This window comes from Alosa alosa, chromosome 19 (assembly GCF_017589495.1).
Source record: "Alosa alosa isolate M-15738 ecotype Scorff River chromosome 19, AALO_Geno_1.1, whole genome shotgun sequence".
Taxonomy (NCBI): domain Eukaryota; kingdom Metazoa; phylum Chordata; class Actinopteri; order Clupeiformes; family Clupeidae; genus Alosa; species Alosa alosa.
The window spans coordinates 13,214,357-13,239,025 of record NC_063207.1 but is presented as its reverse complement, the minus strand read 5'-3'; the positions used below and the strand labels follow the sequence as shown (position 1 = coordinate 13,239,025).

The 24,669-nt window shown below is 44.1% G+C and overlaps 1 protein-coding gene across 1 annotated transcript; it reads right to left on the bottom strand.

Annotated features, from left to right (window-relative positions):
• Positions 1-405: 405 nt before the first annotated feature.
• Positions 406-23,952, bottom strand: mideasb (mitotic deacetylase associated SANT domain protein b). The gene is given in 15 exon segments (XM_048228337.1): positions 406-3,195; positions 5,392-5,561; positions 6,113-6,235; positions 6,372-6,515; positions 6,660-6,748; positions 7,419-7,494; positions 8,293-8,396; positions 11,365-11,507; positions 13,699-13,765; positions 14,258-14,342; positions 14,345-14,635; positions 15,565-15,849; positions 18,147-19,096; positions 19,386-20,372; positions 23,610-23,952. Coding segments are annotated over 14 exon segments (3,309 nt in total). The 5' UTR covers positions 19,936-20,372; positions 23,610-23,952; the 3' UTR covers positions 406-2,963.
• Between the last annotated feature and the right edge of the window lie 717 nt (positions 23,953-24,669).

The following is a 24,669-nucleotide window of genomic DNA, read 5'->3' as shown; positions in this document are numbered from 1 at the left end:
CTAGACTCAATGCTGTCTCCTTGTGGAAGAAAAGCATAAGTCCCTTTTAAGTCAGCCAGTCAGGAATTCTTGCGATATACCTACCAGAGCTGTCAGGCACCTACCCAAAGCCTTGCTATTTCTTCGGTATTTCATGATGGTATTGATAAGACTAAACACCATATTCTGCAGTTAATTCCCAAAAATACCTATTATGCACTTAACCTGCCTACGGTGCAATCTAAGGACCACTTTGCCAGAGCTGAAGTGATGTCCTACTAAAACTGATTTATAAAAACAAGACAATCTATCACAGCTAGGACAATTATTTGTATCTTCATGGGTCTAAATTGTTGAATAATTAACCACAGCACATTATGTGTCTCATCTAGGAGTCACTGAAGAAAAGATTCCCATCATTCTGAGTCAGCATTCATTCTGCAGGGTGCTTTATACCCTGCTTATTTTATTATACAAAATCACAAGTGATAAAAAAAAATCAAATGAAAACAAATATTAACTCTGTAGTAAAAAGCATCTGGGATTCATTCCCACTTTCACCATTAGTGTACAAGGCCTTTATGAAAATAGCAATGAGGGTCATTTACACATAATATATCATAAACCTGTCTTCACAAACACTTTGATTGCCTTGGCTGGTTGCATAAGAGAGGGGGCTGGGCTATGGAGTAACCAAACAAAAAGAGGAAAAGAAAGTTCAGCTGTGCAGGTAATTTCAACACAATGCCCACAAGTATTTATGAAAATCAAAAACGATCAAAACCACAATAAAATTATAACAAAAACACTGAGTAAAAAACAATGTAACAGTCAAGGAAAATCGGGTATGAGTTTTTTGTCTTACAATTTATGTGACCTAAAATTTACTCACTTGCTCACAAACACATGAGCTTTAACTCACATGCACTGCAAGCTTATTCCCTCTCTCATACATTTGTGCACGCACACACACACACAAACACATACAGAAGAAACCACAAATTAGCATTTCTGAGTGTTGTCATTCTTGGCTGATCGCATCTCCAATATCCTCATGGCGTAGACACGCAGATGCACTGGCTGTTGCCTGAGCGACTTGGCAGAGGAGGTAAGCAGACGAGAGATCGAGTGAAGATTGACAGGAAACCAAGCAGAGATGCTGATTTTGTCACAGAGGACCCATTTCAAAATCATGTCAGGAAACGACAGCACACCAACTCTAAGTAGCTTTTCCTGCCAAGATATAAAAATGCTTGCTGACTCACAACAATGATACAAATTCTGAAGTCATGGCTTTTAAAAAGACCATGTTTCCCTGTGTTACTGTGCATTTTGTTCTTGTTCCTGTATCAGGCCATTTATTGCATCTATAAGCCATTTTTTTCTGAGCCTACAAAATGTAAATGACTATATAACAAAACGCCTCACAGCAAGACTCAAAGTGCACAGCATGCCCATTGTGGTTTTAAATCTAGAAGCATGTTCCTTTTTACAGCAAACATTGCTCACTAAACCTTTAATGCTGCTCTTTGGGGGGTAGGTTTAATCAAAGCTGAAACATATGCATTAAATGCAGAGTGCAGAGTCTGTTGTCAAAGACTGCTGTTCTGTTATATGTATACGTTATATGTATCACCTTTGACCACTCACATCAACAGAACTTTAACGGACATCATTTAGGGGGAAAAAATGTAACACTTATCAAACATGTTTTTTTATCAACAAAATAACAAGTTTTTTTTTTTTTTTTATCATATCATCAGTAATTAACCAAGACAACAGTACAGTAATAGTGATTAAAAATATATCATAGTAGCTGTTGTTGTAATAATAAAAATCAGAGTCATAACTTTTAAATTACTTTGAACAATTGAAAAACAAACAAGGCATCAACCATAGAGAGGCTATCGTTTGAAAAGGGAGAGACCGTTAACAGGAAGTCCAGAGAGAGGGGAGGAGAAGGGAGCATCTGAGGAGGAGAGACCTGGCGCTTCACTTACAGCACGAAAGAGACACGGCCAAGCAAGCTTTTGGCAGTCACGACAGAGAGAGAGAGAGAGAGAGAGAGAGAGAGAGAGAGAATTACAGGGTGAAAGAAAAGACAAAAAGCAATGCAGATAAAAAATTTTAAAAACAAACAAACAAACAAACAAAAACAAAGTGTCCTCTGCACAGCTCAGCTTTGTGCACTCATTTATCTGTCCTTGTTCACTCATTCCTTCTCTATTCGTCACATTTGTTTTTTAATTTCATGGTAGATATAATCAAAGTGATAGATAGCGATCCACCCCGTGATGAGGGCGGATCCGCTCCTCACCCACTGGCCTGACGTCCGAGAGGGTCTCTTCACTGGCGTGTGGGCATCAAAAGTGCTGAACTGGTTTGAATGGCAGACCTGGACAGAGCAGCTCTCTCCAGAAATAGAGTGAGAATGACAAGAGTGGTGGTGCTCACTCTCTTCTAGTAGCCCTCTGTTTTCGAATGAATATCAAACCATAAATAATGAAAAGTAATAAGGTAGATAACCCCTGATAGCTTTTGAAACATGTAGACACTCACTCACACTCGCGCTCACACAGTCATGCACACAGACACACACGCACAGCTTTTGCACACACATCCATGTCCCTGACTGAGTATTCATGTACTGACAAAACACACAAATACTAAAAGAGCAAATGGCTGCTCCTACAGGCTAGAAGCCATGGCGGGTTTAGGTGGGAGACATCTTACAGTATGGTGTATATTTTAGAACATTCTCACCCTAACCATCAGATCGTACAACACTGTTCATCAAACAAACACACACGTCATGCACACATACACACACACGTCACGCACACACACACTTAACTGTATGGTCTTTTGAAATTTCACATCAGTTGAAATGTCATTTCGTCCAGCACAGGACAAAAGAGGATGCCATTGAATGTACACCACACTGTTGCCACAGCTCTAAGTTCCAACTTTTCTGTTCCCTCCACCTAATGCCAATCCTCATCGTTGGCATCCTCGTCTTCATCCAAGGAGTCGTCGCTGCTGCTCTTGCCGCCCGCTCCGCGCTCACCCCGGGCGCCGTTCTGCCGGGCGGCAGAGAGGGCAGCCGCGGCGGCCGCTCGCTCCTCGGCCTCCCTCTGCCGCTGGGCCGCCGCCTTCTTCTCCTGCTCGGCGTGGCTCTTCATGTGCGCGCTGCGACTCTTCACCTTGTAGAAGATCCTGAGCAGGGCAGAGGGAGGGACAAACATCAACAGGGTCAAATTCACAGGGTCAAAACATACCACAGTGAAATGTATGCAGAAGACATTGTTCACAAATGACAACATTTCTATGTTGTATGTCTATGTGATTAGTACCTATCTGTGTGAGAAAATAAAAAGAAACAACTGGCACACCATAGCAGCTCCCGTTAATAATAATACTGTGTGTGACATACAGTAGAGCAACGCACTCAAAACATCAGAGACGTTGCTTTGTTTTTTACTTATCTGTGTGCAGAAGTATTTCAGTCTAATGTCCTAACTTAACCTTACCCCTAATTATAAGGGCGATTTTCGTTTCGCTGTAAGAAACCACAAAATATCCACTGCCATCACACTTTGTTGCATAACATACTGTGCTGTGCTATACCACACTAATACTTTTCAGATCAGATTTTATTTACAGTACCAAAATGGTTTTAGTTAGTAGTTCTTCAGCTCTTCCTTCAAAAGCTCAGCAAGGGTAAAGTACTTGATTCATCATGACAGTACAGGGTAAGTCATCTCTGCATCCTCTGCCAGCTCAAAACCCATCTCAGCACTTGGCTGGGCAGACTTATAATAAAGGTAACACAAATATAACTATCTAATTGCACGGTGACAGTCATCCCAGCAGAACTGTGCAATTATTCTGTGGCTTGTATAGTCTGCAGACTGACTGGGATGTGGACTGTGGAAGTAGGGCACTGAGCTGGACAGACTATGAAAGGTGAGAGTGATTCAGAGAGTGCACACGGTCTCTAGGCAGAGTAACTGTACACACCGCAGGGGCATGGCACTGCCTATCTCAGTTGTGCTCCAGTTGCTAGGAGACAGTTGATAATAACAAGCTGCTCGTTGCCACGGGCAGCTCTTTAGAATCTGATGGGGGGCAAGGCTGCCTTCACAGCTGGTCAAACCACAGATTTCTATCTGCGTTATTAAAGTCAGAATGTTTCCTGTGAAATATAAATAAACCTGACACGCACTGTGAGGCGTCTCATGCAGAGACTCAAGCAGACTATTGAGCTATATTGAAGAGGTTCATTAGGCCTACTGTTATACTATTTACACTGTTTGTCTGTAAAGGCCAATAAGGTAAATTTGTATTGTACCTGACAATACAAATTTACCTTATTGGCCTTTACAGACAAACAGTGTATAAAGACTATTGAGCTGTTCTTTACAATTAACTTATTATTCTATAGAAATTCCAAAAAATTTAACGATTGCATTTATTTTGATGTTTTACTGTTTAAGCTTCTACATACACAGTACATGGTCACTGAGTGTCTTAACAGGACTGTTCTGTAACTCTAGGCATTTCTTCGCTGATTTCTCACTTTTGTTGTCGCATTCTTCTCTACAGAGCACCGCCTACAGCTTTGGGGTACATTTTTCACAACTGTGTCTTTGGCCTTTCCACTGGTTCTGCCATGATGAACATCTAAAAATTAACCCTTAAAGGAGTATCGTCACACCTGCTGGGAAATTAACATTCTAAAGAATATCTGGGTTCATTGAATTCAACATAGAATTTTAGAACCTTCAATTGTTGCGGAACTTAGAATGTTCAAAAACCTACACCTTTAAGGGTTCTTAAAGCCACCATCTGATAGCTAGCTGGCATGCTTGGGGGTGTATGTGCAGAGAATTTTAAGCATTTCCTGTTTCTCGCTTATTCTCGCTTCTCACAGGACATTCTGATTCAGACACTTCTGGGACGCTACTGCAGATCTTGCAAGGCTGGTTTTCTGCTAGGAGACCGTAGGGGGAGCAGGGAAAGCTGCCATTTTCACCACAACAGGTCATTTAACCATCACAATGATTTCTAAATTGTTTTTACTAAGTTGAGTAGTGGGCCTTTAAATAAGAATTTTATGGACTGAACCACAGGAAGAGATTAGCGGTATGACTGGTGATGATAACAAAGCATACCATCTCATTCAAGTAACATCTACTGGCTTATTTAGGAATATTAGCCTAGCTTTCACCTTGCATGTTTACTGACTGGTTACTTAGAGACTCAAACTGATGATACACAAAGCAACATTTTTGAGCAATGCTGCTGGGCAATGTTCCTGAGTACTGTTGTTCCGGTACATTCCCATAAAGTGCTCATAAAGTTGCCCCATGTATCACCCCCCTCACTCTGGGCTGAGACTGCAACACTCACCTGCCACATTTCTTGCACGGGAACTCCCCCTCCTGCCCAGCTGAGCCTTTGGTGGCGGATCCAGAGGTGCCACTCTTATGCACAGGTCCAGGATCAGGCTTTTGGGAAGCGAAGACAGCCTGGTCCCTCTGACTGCTGTCCTGGGTCTTTTGTGTTGACACTTTATCTGACTACACACACACACACACACACAATATTGATGAGACATTTGTGTCCTCCAATTTCTTCAAATACTGTACATGCTTCGTTAAACTGTTAAAGTGGTAAAGAATTCACTGCATGCATGGTCTGCTGGCTTTAAACAAAATCAGAGGCAGGTTGTACCAACAACTCTTTGTTGAGGTTTGTGTAACTGTTTTGAAAATCTGTCCAGTTGGAAATGTCACAACTCAACTCAACAGCTCTTATGAAAGTGACAGGAGTAACAGAACTCTACATTGCACAACTTGTGCCCAACAATCACCTGGCCCCAGGCCAGCAAGGTCAAAGCCCACTAGCTAAAAAAACACATGTGCACATCCTCTACAAGCCACAAGATGGCACTAGAGGTCAACGCCGTCATTACTGACGCGTCTCAAAACTAAATACAGTTAAGAGGCATCTCTGCAGCTCATTGAATTGGCCAACTTTAGCCCTTTCTAAAAGCAAGGAGCAGCTTCCTCTTCTGATGGAGTGCAATGCAATCATCTCCTCTGTTCCCCATCCCCTCTCTCCCACATACGTGTTCAGTGGTGACTGAGGACTGCGTCACTCTTCCGGGACTGCTCTCTCTCTTCCTGTCAGCTGACCTCTCCCACTTCCTGCTGTCGTCCTCCTGCTTGACAGGCTCCAACCTCTGAGAGCTCTGCTTAGGTCGAGGGAGAGACACAAATAATAAACAGCAAATAGACAGTTATGAATACAGTATTTATTGGGACAATGTCATCTAAACATGTACGCACATGCACACAAAACACACACACACTTTAATTTTTCCATACCTTGAAGTCCACCTCCTCCTCTGTTGGTTTTGTCTCTGGTGGCTCAACGTCTCCGTAGATGAGAGCTCCATTCCGACCGATCTTCACCTGTTTCTTGTAAGTGTAGTAAAACTCAACACACTGACTAACCGTCTTTGAGCTCACCTGTGAACACACACACATGCACACACACACACACGCGCACACACACACACACAGCACAGGGTCAGCCATCTGTTCATGGGTTTTCCTCGACAAAGACAAACTTCCAAGATGTTGGAGTTGTGAGTGCGCGGGAGGAGCACATACCAGTTTCTGGACCATGAAGAAGTCCTTCTTGTAGGCCGAGATGCCTTTGTTAAATAAGCGCTTCTCTGTCGTCGTCCAGTGGTCGGATCCTACAGAGCAGACACAACATTGAGGTCTGACTGACTGATGATGATAATGCACATACATACTGTAATTATGTCCATAAACACAGGGCGGACTCCCATGTAGGCCACAACAGAAACTCAAACAAACATCCAGAATCATAGCATATCATCACTGCACTGCCGTCAATGGCGCATACTCAGTCATTGTAACCGCTCTTTTGGTTGACTCTGGTGCATAGAATATCACAATAACACTGTATTTAACTTTTGTAGAATACTATTGCATGTTTCTCTTGTTTTTTGTGTGTGTCACATAAGACACTAGTTGCCTAAATTTCCTTTCCCTCACAGTATGCCACCCGTACTGTACTCAAGTACGTTTGACCCCCCAAAGTCAGGTTTGATGACCAGTGTGCTTGCTCCGTACCGTACCCGGTCCGCTTGAGGAGGTGGACTCTGGCATGGTACGGTTGGGCTTATGATCGCACCTATGCAAAGATTATAGAGCACAGCAGCTCAACCGTGCCTGGGTACAGTTTGATAGTATGCAGTGTGTGTCCGGACCAAGAACTGGGGAGAACCGTACTCCGGCACGGTACAAATGAACCCTGCCCAGTGTGAGTACGCCCTAATAAAGTATCTATCTCCCTATCTTTTGATCACAAACTCAACTCAAACATTTGAGTGTCAGTACCTGAGTAGTGGTAGTTGCTCAGCGGGTGAGGTTTGGGAAATATGGGAGTTTCCAACAACAGGAGGGAAAGAGCTCCCTGCAAAAAAAAGATTTGAATTATCAGTTTCGTTTTCTCACTTTAGTTTCACAAAACATTCACATGCCACAAAACTGTAGTGTGAGTGTGTGTGTGTGTGTGTGTGTGTGTGTGTTGCAATCATAGAAATATATGTGGACATGCATGCAGTCAAGTCACCTTGCACAGCCAAAAACAGGTTTTAACAGGTTTAATAATCTTTCAGAACAGCTGACTGTCTGTGGATATAGTTTGAAATGCTACCATACCACACAAAACCATGAAGCGTGGGAGAGAGTGAGTGGGTAAGTCAGCCAGCCTCCATCTCCTTGACAACAATGCTATGAACACACAGCTGGAGGCGGATGCCATCTCTACTAGGTACAGAGTTCCACAGCATTACTGACCATCAAGTACAAACCCTAAGAAAGCCTTCCTTAAATAAGACCAATACCTTCCAGAAACACGAGTTATTGTCTCTGAATAAAACCTTTCAGATTTCAGACAAGCCCTGAAGCTGTGGCATTGTGTGACGTGACGGATACCAGTGTGTGCGTGCAAGCATACGTTATGTGTGAGTGCCCATGTGTCCATACGTGTGTGTACCGTGCACGTGTATGTCACAAGTCAACATTTTCATCTGTCACTATAATTGCTCAGCCCTCTCTGACTCAGTCGAGGGGCCATTTAAGGTGCTAAGAGGATTGAGCCAGCGGTCAGACGCACAGCTGTGGCCAGAGGGCCAGGTGAGCCGTGACTCACTGGGGGATGAGCTCATGGCTGGGGACAGCGAGCAGGACCACTCAATCAGACACTCACCATCACGTCACCCCGGCACGCGTGCAGACAGTGCATGGCCAGCTCCTGGTTAGTGCCCCCTCCCGTCAGGGCACTGGAGCACGCCAGGTGGAGGAGGTCGTTCACTGAGAGTGTGCAAAAGAGGAGGGGGGGGGTATGGGAATGGGGAGAGAAAAATAAATAAAAAAGAATGAAAGAAAGTGCAAGAGGAAAGGGATAGAGAGAGACATGTAGAGAGGGAGGAAGTGAGGGTAGAGAAAGCGAGAGAGAGAGGACACAGAATGAGGGAGGCAAAGAGAAGGAAAGAGACAGTAAATGATCATTAAGTTGAATCCAGGACAACTTCATAAGAACAACAAGAGTTGCCTTGTAACAGAAGATGCAGACTCCCACTTGAAGGCATTAAGACTGGCCTGAGTCTGAGTGAAACACATGCATTTTTAATGAGGCATCTTTTTAAAAGGTGAGGGTACGGGCACACCACCACCAGAGGCAAACTAGCATCTGTTCAGCCAAACAAGCGGCACAGAAAATAGAAACAAGGTGGCAAGGAGAAACGAGCCAAGTCAACATTCATTAAAGGTAGACGCTAATCAGACCATTTCTATCAGTGAAGAATGCATGGGATTAATGGGGTGCACCTTGGCTTATTAGAAGCTTGTTAGAAGAATGTATTGATCATTGAATGCATTGGCACACAGGCTTTAGCATTCAAGATGGGCCTTATAACATGGCATTGTATGTGCAAACAGAATGCACATGAATGAAAAAATGCATTCTGCCTGCTATGGGAATGCTGAATGAGCACTAAATTGAAAGGTCAGGGGTCATACTGAATGAGCACTAAATTGAAAGGTCAGGGTCGCGCAAACATATGGAAGGAGAAGTGTTAAAAGCAATTGATTAGGTATTCCAGCATATGTACAAAAAACAGTGCACATCTGTTTTGTGGTGACAAATTCCCAAGGCACAGCGTGTGCTTTCTGCAGACTGACAAAGGCGCAGGTTACGCTGCCTTAGTACATCTGTTTCCCAGCTCTTATATTCACTTAAACTCACTTATTTAGTCAGGTGTATTATACAAAGCAAAAAGTCTTTAAGAGAGTTAATATCATCCTGTCAAAACATACATACACATATATATTCCTACATTTGAAACAAAAAGATTATGGTAACACTTTATTTGACGGGTGAGTTCATAACACATTCATAGCAGCTGTCAAACTGCGCATAAAGCATTCATGACCTTCATGAGACATGACTCAACATTCATACCAAACCTTTCATGAATGTGGAAGACAGAACGACGACAACTTGTCAAAATAAAAGTCCAACAATCGCAAAGCAGCATTGCCATTTTCTCTCCAGCCTTTGTAAATATTTCATGAATATCTTATGAAGTCTACATCAAATGCCACTTTACTATACAAGTAGTTAAGTGTTCGTAATCACTGAGTTTAAAGAAGCCCTTTGCAACAATTTTAGCAAAAATGACCTTAATTATGCAGGTTGAGAGTCGTTCTGATGGTTCTACAACACTTTTTGGGTCGTTTGGTGGGTGCTTCGTCTCCCCCTAGTGCTTCTCCGCAGAAAAAACGAATATGCAACTTTCTGGTCGTGGTCCGAACACATCCGGATGTGACTCAGTGGAAGTATCCAATCGTGTCTCGAAAATGTAGTCAGATTGTAGTTTCTAAGAAGACTGCAAAACGGACTCCGACTTAGCTTTGTTGCTGTTGAAATTGTAAGCAGCCTACCCTTGGGTGAAATTCGTTTTTGTAATGTGGTTTGATAGTCTCTTGAACAATGTGTTTGCTCGACCGTTTTATTGTGAGCCCTGTATGTGTTTAGCTTGGTTTCTTGATGGCTAGCTCGCTAGCAAGTGGGGGTTTAGAGTAGCAGTCAATTGCTACCGAAGCTGCAGGGGGAGCAATGTCATGAAAAATGCGAGCCCAAATCAGGCGAAAACCCAGAAACAGCGAAGGAATAACCAGACCTGCATAGGGCTTCTTTAACACTGGGAGGTAAACTAGCCTACATTCAGCTGACCTGGAACAGTTGGACATTCCCAGTAGCAAAAAATGAGAAATCATCTGCAAAGGTTACATCATAAAACAAATACATTTTTATGAAACAAAAATTATTTGCTTGACCATGTTCTGTCTTTTTGGCACTGGAGTAGCCCATTGACTCAGATGTGACATGATCAGGTAGGTTTGGAACAAAAACGGCAATGCTGCTTTGCATTTGTTGGACTTTTATTTTGACAAGTTGTCGTCGTTCTGTCTTCCACATTAATGAAAGGTTTGGTATGAATGTTGAGTCATGTCTCATGAAACAGTCATGAATGCTTTCTGTGCAGTTTATGACAGCTGCTATGAATGTGTTATGAACTCACCCGTCAAGTAAAGTGTTACCAAGATTATTAACGTACAATCAGGTTTAGACATTTTCTGAACTGTATTCTAGGTTGTAGCACATCGAAATGCAAGTGTAGTGGGTGCAACTGGCTACACCATTGAATCAGAGTAGAAAAAAATTATATGATCTAACAACACAGAAGTAAGATGAACTGGCACTGAAACTGTAAAATAAAAACTTCATAAATCAATAGGTGTAAACAACATAGCCCTGAAATCAATGGCCAACACATTCTCGCCTCAACATGCACCAACACATTCTTGCCTCTACACGCACCTTATTTATCATCTGATGCAAAAATCAATGTTCCATACCTTGGAAAATACAGTTCTACTTTCGTCTTAACCTTACAAAACTGAGAAACTAACCAAACTATCCGTGCAGTAGGGAACTAAGTGTTATAACACTGTACCAGCAAATCAAAGTATTCCACAGCAAGAGGAAATGCCTCCTTCTTGTTGCGACATTAAATCACTCGTGTCATACGAGTGATTCCTATTCCCAATTGTCTGTAATGTGGTAGGGTTATAATTTCACTTCTCTGTTTCAGTGGTCTGTGTGTGGATTGCAGTAAAGCGGAGTCGTGGTGGTAGTGTGATGCCTCCTGTGGAGAAACCAAAATCTGGCACTGTGGAGCCCAGGATGACGACGACGATGATGACGACGACCTACCTCTCTCCAGCAGCTTGGGCTGGGCGTCCAGCTCGGGCAGCGGGGCCCACACTAGCTCCGCCTTGTGCTGGTCGGACTGAGAGACCGAGCGGTCGCGCAGCTCGGGGATCTCGGCCTGGTAGCGACCACCAATGTTTATCCGTCTGAAAAAGGGTCGGAGAGAGACAGAGAGAGAGGGGAGGGGAAAAAGAGAGACAGACAGAGGGAGACCAGTTAAAACATAAGCCACACAGAGTGATTATTGGAAACTATTTCCCTTCCCAAACTGACAGAGAGAGAGAGAAAGAGAGAGAGAGAGAGAGACAGAGAGAAAGAGAGAGAGAAAAAAGAGATAGAGAGAGAGGTGCACATGAGTTATGTGACACAGCATTGAAGTCTATATCTTAATGTTCCTCAGCCTGACATTTATCTACTCAAGGACAGACCCTTGTCACCATGGAGACAACCAGGCGCTCAAGAGAGTTGCCTTTCACACAAGGTCTACATCTGACACTTGTGAAAACACACAATAATTAAACAATAAAGACAGGCACAGGAATGGCAGAGCAAGTTTAAAAGAAACTCTGTGGGCAGTGTGTGTGCAGTATGTGTGTGTCAAAATGTGCGTGCGTGCGTGTGTGTGTGAGAGAGTGTAAGAGTGAGAGAGAGTGTGTTCAAGTGTGTGTGTGTGTGTGTGTGTGGTGGCAAGCATAGGAGAAGCTGAGCAGTTGGCACCAAGCAGAGCTGCTGTCCCACAGAGCTCCATGTTCTCCCACACCCTCCCACTCAAACGCAGGGCTTCTGGACCACTGACTATGCCAAATTAGAACAGAGGACCACTTCCACACTCACCCATACTTACATAACCCACCAGTCCATTACATCTCACACCAAAAAATCATTTCATGAGCAGCACAGATCCCTGAACTCTCAAAGACAGATGACTTAAGTCCAATTAATGGCTTAAAGGATATGGTTTTTTCGTAACAACTCAAAAGCCTATGTGTCACCGCATACCCCTCCCCATTCCAAATGCCATAGCCTGACACACACCTCCTTTAGATGACAGCCACAGATACGAGGAGCAGCATTTCAGTGATACTATCTGAAACGCGTGCACGGCCACCACGCAGATGCATGCTGTTTACAACCAATGTCTCCCAAATGCCCACAAGAAAAAGGGGGAGCAGGCAAAGGCAGCTGTACATCTTTAAATGTTATGCAAGTCATTAATATTAAATGAGTATATAACAAGGCAATATCCTTGAAGATATATTCAGAGTCAACAATGGAAATGTGAGTTGCACGCTTTGGGAGAGAAAGAGGGGGCTTTATAGACTGCATCTGCATGGCCTTTGCTCAGGCTGGTTGCTGGGTTAAGTGAAAGGCTGACGTTTTTTTCCCCCTCTACCCCGGAAACAAGAAGTGCTTTGTCTCCCGCTGTGTATTCCCCCAAATCCACAGCAGAACCACACAAGTGAGTCACTATGCCAGACATTGGGCTCTCAGATTCTTAGTAGTCATAAGGGAAGGCCCATGTGATTCATGCTTTACTAGAGGCAAGAATATTGATGCAATGAACACACACAGACACACACACACAAACGTATGCACACACGCACGCGCACGCACACACACACACACACACACACACACACACCTTCCTGGATCACGCATTTAATCTGGATGAGCGAGACGCTTTTTGGGAGACTGGCTAAATCTCCTTGGACAGCCAGCCAAAAAACCCCGACAAAAGACAGGACGGGGGGCAAGGTCCCGCTGAAAGAAGAGAGAGTGGTGCAGCATCCAATCAGGGACACCGGAGGGGTTGGCATGAGAACAAAACCCACCTCTAACCACATTTGCAAAGCCACATACTTGACAGCTAAGCTGCATGTCAACAGAGCAGTTTGTTCTCAGGAGGTGGAAACGATAGTTCTGAGAAATCTTGACCACATTAAGATTACAATCTGTGTGGGTCAGCCAGTGTCATTCCTATGGACCGTCTAAATGCAGCTGTTTACCCACCATATTTACATGGGCTGTGTATGTTCTAAAGGACTGAGGAGTGGGTTGAGGATGCAATAGCAGTTCAGCATCAAGAAATCTAACTGCTTGTGAGATATCAACACAAAGGAGAGCGGAAAGAGCCTCCATTAGTAAAGCTGGACACATCTGGACCTCACCAGCCTTTATTCAAATACAAGGGGATAATGTGCAGTGCTCAATCTGCATTTTGTTACCATCACCAAAACACACTTTCAGCAGAGTACACAGAGTGAATGACTAGCACGTCTCTTCCCAGTCAGTCAGTGTGTGTGTGTGTGTGTGTGTGTGTGTGTGTACATTACTCACGGCTCAAGGCTGACTGGTGTGGCTTCACTCATGGCAGAGAGCACAGGAGGCGTGATGTCACAGCTGCCTGAAAGAGCAAGTGAAAGCCCAAACTCAGTTCCTCATTCCCACTCAGGACATCCACAGGCTCATAACATTGAAGAACTTCAAAGTGGAACATTATGGAGACCGACACAACTACAAGTAGAGAAACTGACTGTAGTATGAAGTTTCCTTACTGAACAGATGACTCAAAAACTGATGACTAAAAATCATTGTTCAGGGGAGAAATGTGCAGCTGTGCTAGCACTCAGTAGCAGAAAGAGATTAAATAGAAATAATCGACCATCATATACAGCTCTGGAAATTAAGAGACGGCTGCACATTTTTCTGATGTCATCCTACAGTTGCTGAATGACATTCGAATGAGTTGGCGGTCATATTCAAATCTGCAGTGGCCTCTTTCAGAGCTGTAGATGTATCCAAATCAGTCTGTGTCAGTGAAAAAAGACCAAAAAAAGTCGGTAACGGTATCACAGGGCTAAGCATGAGTGAAAGAGGAGTAAGAGAATGGGCTCACTGGAGCGGAGCAGGCTCCGGGTGGCAGACTTGGGGGTGACCACCGGGGGCAGGACGTGACTCCCCGTGGCGGAGGCGGCGGCGGGCGCTTGGAGAGGAAGGTGGAGAAGTAGAGGCCGGAGCCCTCGCGCACAGGGCTGAGGATGGGCGGCGGAGTGTAGGGGGGCATGGCCTGGGCACCGCCGCCGCAACCGGCGCCATCGGTCATCCTCACGGGAGAGCGCAGGTGGCTTTGGTAGGGCGTAATGCTGGAGTAGACCGACGGCACGATGAACGTGCCCGGCTTGGGCGGCGGGATGAAGAGCGGCTCGGGGCGCGGCCGGCGCTTGACCTTGCCAGACTTGCCGTCGGCGTCCTTCTCGTCCTCTGGGCCGCCGTTCTGGAGGAGGAAAATGGTGAGAGGAAAAGGTAAGAGAAAAAAAGAAAAAGAGAGAGAGAGCGAGTGAGAATGGTGGTGCTTAAAAGCTTTTGAGAGCCAAAGAGTTTTTGTGATTACATTTAGGCCCCGCAGCTTAGCGGTGTGAGAGTGAGGACATAGATTTACCATGATGAATAACGGTGTCCTGGATTATGAAACATTCCCCACTACATATGCACAATGCATGCTTCAGTCTACATCATAACTAAAAATCATGATCATAATGAACTGACTAAATAAACAGCAACATTAAACCTGATGTGATTCAGACTGTATTCTGTCTGATTGTAAGTTTAAAACAGCTGTGAATTTCTGTTTGACATATATTTTTGTGGGGAGGCATGTCATAAATGAAGATTATATAGTTGAAAGCTATCTAACCAGTTGATCTTTTATTCCAAGGGAACATTCATACTAAATAGGCATTCTTGAGATATCATGTTCACAAGAATGGGACATACATGTGGTCACAGTGAACTTGAACCTTGACCTTTGACCTCCCAAATCTAACCAGTTGGTCTAAGGCAGTGTTTCCCAACCTTTTTTCCTTGAAGGCCCTCTTGCGCGAGCCATAGTGGGGTCCGTGGACACCAGGTTGGGAACCACTGGTCTAAGGTAACATTCATATCAAATGTGAAGAAGGTGCCTTGAGACGTTCTTGAGATACCACGCTCACAAGATGGGGAACCACAGGCGTATAGACGATCCGAAAACATGCACTTGCACAGAGCCATAAAAACTGTCCACGCTGAATGCCAATGTCTAATAAACGGAAGCGTCTAAAAATATGTGTACCACTATCAGAATAGCTAGATCATCACTAATCGAGAGAAACACTAAATCCATACAATTTAAAAATGGCATTTATCCTGCCATTGCCTTGAACATACCTGGCCAGAGTTGTCTGACAGAGAACTACGCAGAGAGCGGCGACGCGTCACAATGACTGACGGCTTGTGTTCCTGGTGGGAGGGGGTGTGGCCAATCCAGCTGTGGCCAATTGCTGTGGGGTCTCGCTCCGGAGGGGAGCCCTGGTCAACGGGCCGCACCGGTACCGACACAGGGATGATGAGAGGGAGGAGTGACTCGTCCCGGTGCCGCTTGGCTGCCAAACCCTCCATCTCCCGATCCCTCGGGCAGTGACCCGACGGTGGACTCCAGGGCCTATGGGGTTCCTATGGGTGATAGGAAATTGATGGGAAAGAAGGAAAGAAAGAAAGAAAGAAAGAAAGAAAGAAAGAAAGAAAGAAAGAAAGAAAGAAAGAAAGAAAGAAAGAAAGCTGTTGATTATACTTGACCATGAACTGATATCAACAGATCACAGGTAAGTGCACATTTCCTGGTTTCATGTTTAATGTCTGACCAAGACTTATGCAATCAAAACAAACATTAACCCTCTGACATTCAAAAACGGAACTAAAATCAAATTTATTTTCTCATTCCCTAGGAATCTGTTCGGTCTAGTTTGTTACAATACTCAATGTGTGTATGTGTGTCGCAGGTGGGTAAATGTCAATCCTAGTGTGTAATACACTAATGAAGGTCCTCTATACATTGTCTGTCCATGATGCTGTTTACCAGTCAGTCTGGTGGGAATGTCATGGTTTACAGCATGGGCTGCATGACAGATGGCATTCAAGTTTCCAACAAACACATTTCTAAAACAAAGGTGAAGGTACCACAGAATGAGAGAGAGAGAACTAAAAAAAAATACATTGTGCACCAATAATATGGCAAAACTGAAACACACTCTCTTTAGTCCTTCCCGGGTCTTTAAGCTCATGTGCACCTTGTACTCTACAGTAGGTCCCTATGCAAATTCAATATTAAAATGATTCTTTGTCAAGGCCAGGTTTTCAGTCTGTTGACAATGGCTAAACTGCCATACACCAACTAAAGATTTATTTAATGCATAATAAGGTGAACATCAAAATGTTTACAACTACGTGTATATGCTCTTACTCCCACTGACACACACACACACACACACACTTGCACAGGTCAAATGCATATGCCTCTGCTCCATACAATTACAAACATTGGCTGTTTTGTCTCCCTCTGCGCCGTATGATTACTGCGATGTGCATTTGCCATTTTCTTTGATAAAACAAACAAAAAAACAACAAAGAGAATCAAAAGCAGTGAAATGTTACCTTAACTGCACACATTTACATGTTTTCAAGAGCCCCATCAAACACTATTTAGTCCAGATCATAATATTATTACAACCAATATAACTCTGCTGGCAGTTAGGACAGCTGCATGTCGCTTAAAGACTCATCGCACAAGCAGGCTTTCATGATCATGCATTAGGGGTCCATTAGTGATTCACACACACAAAGGAAACTATTCATCTCACTCCCAACCATCTTACAAAATAATGCATTGTCATACCAAATATGAAAGGCTATTTTTAGAACAGAAGCAAGAGCTACATTTTACACCCTATCACAAGTCCATTGTCCTCAGCACACTTACCTCCTAGCCTGACATCAGACCCTAATTACTCAAGTCAGAGTAACCTGGCTTTGGTCAATAAAAGTGGCATAGTGACAGTTCGTTCCTGTTGTGAACCACTGACAACCAGCCATTCATTGTCCCCATAACAAGAGAAGTCAGCTACATAATAAACCTGTTTTACAAGGGTTCTCCCAGCTCATGTTTATCTACAATGTTCTAAGGAACGAGCAAGCAGGGGCCTTTTGTTGACAGCGGCTAGTATGATCACAGCCGGCCAGTGCAGCAGCCTTACTGTAGGCCTGTTCGAGCAGCCTCTCCTCACCTCCCAGCCGGCCTCGGTGAGCACAATTGAAACCTGAATAACTAGTGCAGAAGTGACACCTTTACAGCCCTCTGCACCAGGCACTTAAGCAGTGGCCCAGTAGGAATCAGAGGGATGAAGCTACACCATCTTTTCTTTGAACATCAAAAGAACAAAAACATAAAGTGTCTTTTGTTTACCTAGTAAGGATGCAAATCTGTATACAAGAATCAAATCATTGTTAAATCGTCACATAAACAATGACTCAAGCATTGGTAACGCAACAGGCTAAAATCACATTGTAGTTTTGGCTATATACCTTGAATGCTTGCACAGTGTGCTACAGGCTCATGTGAACAAAGAGAAATTACAATTGGTGCTAGAACAGAATAAATGTTTGGGTCTTTGTTGACACGGAGTCATTCTGGCCATTGAACCTCACTCGTTTTTGAATGTAGTGGACCAAATTTGGATATCATGTAAATGATGGTGCATTGTATGACTACATGAATGTACTCCTTCTTCTTTCGTGGACTAACTACACCAGGTCAACCCTGAGCACAACTCTGTCGTGCTGACTTGCTCAAAATCAAGATAAAGCGCTCTTAATATACATTACAAAAAACCTTATCATTGTATCACAGAAATGCAAATTAATAAACAAATGACTTGAATTCTTTGAGGACCACATGAGAGTAAAAGCACCCTTACCTTCATGACTTGTGATGGCAGGGACTCCATCTCGGAGGCCTTCTGTGCCAGTGTCTCGAGATTTGCCTCCTGGGAGACCCTCCTCTTCCTCCGTGTGCTCTGGATCACCCCTGTGGGCGCCGCCTTCACCTCCTCCCCCACCAGGACCCTCGTGGCCCCATCAGAGGCACCTTTCTGGGGCTCCTGGAAGCCCTGAGGGCCCTGGCTCTGCTCCGCAGGGACTAGGAAAGGGTTGTCTCCCCCGTCTTCTTTGGAGAGGGGCCGTGACCTGTGGGAAGGCTGCAGAGGCTCCTCGGGTTGCAGAGTTCTGGGAGGAGACTGCTGGGGATCAGGGGGATACTGGATGTCCTTGGCCGATTTATCACTAAAATGAGAGTGGCTCATGACCTGCGTCTGTTGCTGATCTGAGAGGGACTGGGCGAGAGTGTGAGACTGACTACTACTGAGATGAAATTCTAGGATGTGTTGACTGTGCTGCTGAATTTGTGGTTCATTTTTCTGTTGGGAAATTGGTTGAGGCTGTTGAGTTGGTTGTGGCTGCTGTTGTGTCACCTGTTTCTGTTGCTGCAGTGTTTGATGTGAATGTATATGCTGCATGGGCTGCTGCTGCTGTTGTTGTTGTTGTTGCTGTTGTTGTTGCTGTTGTTGTTGGACTTGAGAGGTGTGCTCCAAATGTGGCTGTAACTCTTGCATTTGCTCAGAGCTCTGTATGTGTTGTGTTTGTTTCTGTTGCGTCTGTTGGTGTATGTGTTGTGTCTGCTGCATCTGCTGTTGTGTTTGTGGCTGAAGTTGGTGTGGCTGCTGTTGCACTGGTTGCTGATGGATTAATGGCTGCTGTTGGTACTGGTGTTGCATTTCTTGCTGTTGCTGCAAAATCAGCTGCTGCTGCTGCTGCTGTGCTGTCTCTGCACATGCTGCTGATCCTGCTTTTGCAGGGACTGGATTTGATGCTGCGAGTTAGTCTGCATGCTGTAACTCAAATTTGGCAACGTCCTGCCACCTTGTTGCTGGAACACCTGATAGTAGCCAGCCGGCAGGTGCTGTTTAGGCTGTCCAAAGGCCACCTGGAAAGGCTGGAGCACAGAGGACCCCGCCGGGTTGGATCCAGAATGCTGCGGTGCGTTAAGTGCTGCAGGTTTATGGCTTGGCTGGAAGGACTGTTGCAGCTGCTGTGGCTGCTGCTGCTGCTGCTGCTCCCAGTCCATAGCATGTCCTTTAGTGGAATCTCTATAGGCCTCTATAGACGAGCTGGGCACTTGCTGCTGTTGGTGGTGCTGCTGTTGTGGCTGCTGCTGCTTTTCACCAGTCCTAGCAGAGGTGGTCTGCTGCTGCTGCTGTGTGCAGAGATATCCTCAGAAGGAATCTGCTTTGGGAAAGTGTTTTGGGAAGTCAAGTTTGGGGCAAAGTTCTGTGTCCAGGTCGTCATGGTGATGCCCTGCGACCAGCTGCCACCTGTGGGCCTCTGCTGAGGTTGCTGGGAGGGGTTCTGGAGGGCCCACTTCATGGGCATCATCTGCTGGTAATGTCCATGGCTCTGCTCTCCTTTCTCTGGGCTAAAGATGACAGAGTTCAGGAACATACGCTGCCCCTCGGCAGCTGAGCTGGCCGCTCCTGAGGTGGCACCGTGGCTTTGCTCTGATGCCAGGGCACCCAGGCCATAGTAGGGCCCTTCAGATGCATTCTGGGAGGCCTCCTTCATGGTCACACCCTGGTCGTTGAAGAAAGAAATGCGCTTGCCTGTTCTCTTATTGTTGGGCTTCTGGTGTAAGGGTAAACTCATGGCTTTCATGAGAGGCAGGCTTGTGACTGGTCAGGGGAGGGAGATGGTTATGTGTGGGGGTGGAAGGGGTTCATGACTCACCCCCCGCCACACCACACAAACCACTTGTCATAGGCAGAAAAAAAATGTCTTCCCAATTCACAGTATCCAAGTGGGGTACAATTACCCACAGAATGTCAGCACAGAACAATAAATTCAAATGCAAATCCAAGTGCTCAGAGAAGGCATCAGTTCTCTGCATAAAAAGATTAAATAAATAAACCCTAATATAAATAAATAAATAAATACATATACTGTAAACTGTGTATTAATTAAATAAGGGGCAGGGGAGCGCAAGCCTCTCCTCCTCTTCGTCCACTTCTCCTTATCCCTCCCCACTGCTACCTCTCCACATTGGCTTGAGACATCGAGAGAAGGGCTGGCCTCCTCTATTCATCGGTACCACACTGAAAAGAAAACAGAGGAGGGTATTATTCAGGAGAACGATGGCCCAGGGGAGTTCCTATTGTGTAGGCCTGTGGGGGGCTAGTCCCAACCCAGGGTCATGAATGGAAGAGGTTTGGGTGGGAATTCCACAACTGGGGCGTTGATGACAGCCTCATCAGTGGCTTGTATCACTTTCTTTAGGCATGAACACGGAGGGAATTTACATGTGCATCAACAGGCTTAAAAACACATCCCTTGATGAAAATAAAAAGTGTTATAAGAGGAACATGGGCCTGGCAAATTATTATTGATGTATTCCTCTTGTACTGGATAAAAGCAGTATTTGAAGGCCAGCACCAGACTCTGATATGTTTGTGTGCACATCCACACACACACACACACACACACACACACACACACACACACACACAGGTAGAACAAAACTGTCCAGCATTTATACCGAAAGTGAATTACAGTACATTTCTGGAGTAAAAACAGGCCCAAACAAATGATTATGCTTTATGCTGTCTGTGTGTGTACATAGTCTGTCTGCCTCTTCACCCCCTCCATGTTTGGTACTGTCTGTCCACTAGCCACTTGTACCACTGTCTTTATGACTCACTGTTTGCATGCTATATTAGCACATCAGCACATATGCATACCCCCCCCCCCTATATTAGCACATTAGCATTATGCATAACCCCCCCCCCCCTCCATGCCACAGCCGAACTGTGGCCACACTTATACATTTTCTTAAATAGTTAAATATATAGATATATAGACTTTACTTTACTTTATTTCTGCATTGTTGCACTGTTGACTTACTCATTTGCACCATCACCATGGACACTATCACCATTGCACTACCACCATGACACTCATTCACACAGAGCACCTTAGAGCACCTTACCATACCTTACTATGCACAGAGAATCACAGGCTCAGTCCCTGCCTCAGTCATTGCAAGCGCCTCTGATTTATTAATCACTACTATGTGGATACTGTTTTTAGAATTGATTTAGATTAAGTGTTAGTATAATTTGTATTTTTGTAATTTGTATTTTAGTATATTTTTATATATTGTATTAAGTGTTTGTATTTTATATATTGTATTAAGTGTTTGTATTTTAGGTATTAGGTATTTTAAGTATAATTTGTATTTTAGTATATTTAGCATATTCTTTATCTTCTACTGTCCTTACTGCTTAGTTGTGTTTTTATATTATATACTTTAATTACTCTTTCTGCTGTTAAAGAATGTGTTTGTTGTATGTATGCTGCTGCTGAGACCTTGAATTTCCCCTGGGGATCAATAAAGTATCTATCTATCTATCTATCTATCTATCTATGCTCCAGGACAGCTTAACCTGTGTCAGTTTAGGATGACACTCCTTGATGATTTACAAGGTCTAAGTTGTGAATCTGATACTCCTAGTCATCAAAATGAAAACAGACATCACATGATCAGATGTCCTCTACATTGCTTATGGAATATTAGTGATTTAAAACACAAATGAACATAAAACATGGCAAATTGCTCACTCACATTGCTCATTCTAATCATTCAATATTTGGCTTAAAATACTCTAATTGAACCCTGTCCATTTTCAAGACTTCTCATGATCTTGTCTGATGTAGTCAGAATTGGTGCTTGCAACAGAACAAATATGTTTTTTGTTTAATTAAATGGTTAACCATCACACAATTGACAAATAAGTGCCCCATTGCCATTAGACTTTCTAACATGGAGTTTCAGTTCAGTCTCTCATGTCAATAGACGCAGCAGGCAGTAAAGCATTAAGGTTCCCACTAACTTGCTTGTGATACCATGTACAGTGAGATGGCGTAGAGGATAACGTTCTGTCCATCACAAACCTTCATCACAGTGTGAGCCAGACACTCACTTCCTGCTTGTGTTAGGTTAAGCCATATACTATCTGTAGCCAATGACTGAGCTATGCGTTTGACTAAAGTGTCAGGGATGGCCAAATGCAGCTCCTCAACTCCTAATATGTTGAGCTTTTAGTGAGGTCCTGGTCAAAAGAAGTCCATGTGCTGATGTATTCTTTGTAAACGTTGTTCATTTGCACAAGGATGTAGACTTTTCTTAACAGCCATGCACTGAGACACTCCTGTCTTTTATCACTGCAATTCACAGGTTATCCAAAGTACAGTTGCAGCCTCTCAATCGCCCTGTTTAACTTGTAGACTGTGCACCTCAAAATAGCACAGTAGCAGCTGCCCTGATCGAGTTCTGAGGTGACTGAATAACTGAACTACACACCAACACGATTTAAGAGCTACTCTACACGTCCACCTATTCACATAGAAACATGGCCAACGTTTACATTGTGTGCCTGTTTAACAAAAGCATGACGAAAAGAAAGCCAGTGGCCTCCACTGCACATGCCTCTCGACTGAAGGACACTAGCTACAGTTAGACACACACAGCTCCTGCACAGGATAACCATGTTATTGGGACAAAACAAGACGCACAATGCCCTAGTTACACAAGACCCAGTTTTAGCTCAACCAACGAGGTAACGCATTTAATAGGCTTGCAACGTCAAGCACAATTACCTAATCCCTGCCGTTTCTTAATTTAAACATAAACTCCATCGCATGGCCTGACGTTCAGATAAATAAAAGAGCGCAGAGTGGCTGCATTTGACACTGGGGCATCCCCTCCCTTCCTCCTCCCCTCTCCATACATCGAGAAAAAAAAACACTGCGTACTACACGCGAGCCCTTCCTGACCCAGCCACCCCCCAGCCAGCTCAGCGCTATTTACGAGAAGTCCTTTGTTGCAGAAAAAGGATTATCGAGTCACTAATGCCATGGCACACTGCAACAAAATGAGGCAACAATGCACCCTACACGAGCAACCAAAGGTTACGGATAGAATGAAAAGTGTTGGAGGGACAAAACATGCTGAAGCTTCAGTGCTGCTCTCTTATGTAGACTATAGTTGACAACATGATCCGCGTCAACCGTGTTGCTGTCCCTCTGCTTTATTATGGCTTTTTTATGGCTAAAGCATTCCAACACAACGATCGGATGTAAAACATTTGTCTCCTAAACATTCTAATCACAGCGCGATTTTCATGATAGTATGTAGCCTTCACGCACTAACAAATAAGACACAATGTTACACCACTGAACTTGAGACTATACAGTTCAGTAGGACATTGCCTGTAAACAACCCATCGACCCCATTTAAGGCGCCATTGTCTATCTTATAGGTTATGGACACCTACCTTATTCGTTGTTTATCTTTTCCCTCTGAATCCTAAGTTCACGCACCCACTATCCAGCACAGTAGGTGATGACTGCATGCAACTCCTGTGTTGAGTCATGCAACGCTGATCTCACACTCCGATTACTCAAGTGAAAAGGTAGACGATGCGATTAGAGAACTGCTATCTAGCCTACATTGGTCATCTGATCTGCAAAGAACAATATAATCATGCAAAAGGCGACAGTTTAGGAATTGCACACCATTGCGTTATGCCTTCACAAATACACGGTAACGTGGTTGCCTAGACGTTGCGCTATGATTCTCAGTCAAATCCCTTGAACAACAAATTCTCTCAACACAAGTCATGTGACCACAATTGGAGCATTCGCCACACCTACTTCCACTACCATATATAGCTTTCCTCTTCCATACGGGGCGTTGCAAGTTCCAGATGAGGCGCCTCTTGCTAGGCCTGTATGCGGGAAATTTCGTCATGAGAAGAGTCACCACGGATGGTTTTTCAGGCCGTTGATCACATTTCCTAGAGGTGACCGTCGGCTAGAATAGAGTATCTTGAAGATGTGTCTTAACCCATCACGACCATAGTGGCTCCCCAAAAATATAGTTTAGGCTATAGTAACAAAAATGTTCAGTTATAGGCCTAAAATACATTGTAGGCCTAAAACAGGTAAGCCTACCTTAGCCTATAACTTAGCCTAAACGCCATATCGGGCAAAGACAGAAGTAGTTTTGTTACAATTAAAAAAAAAAAATTGTATCCTATCCTGCTGCGAGAATTTGCGGTGGTGATTTTAATTATTTTTTAAATTCGCATTTAGGACTAATTCTGAAAATAAATGTTGACGACACGGAGCTATAGGAGAGAAGGGTTTCTATAAGTTTTACTCCAGGCCAAGTTATTTACCCGAAATGCATTTCAGTAAAGATTCATGCAGTTGTAGCCTAATTAATATCCCCAAACGACTATCATTAAGGGACAAATAGTCTAACACTGGCAGTCGATAGGCCGCTAGGCTATAAAAACAGACATCAAACTTAAGCCCAGAGCCGTTTATCCC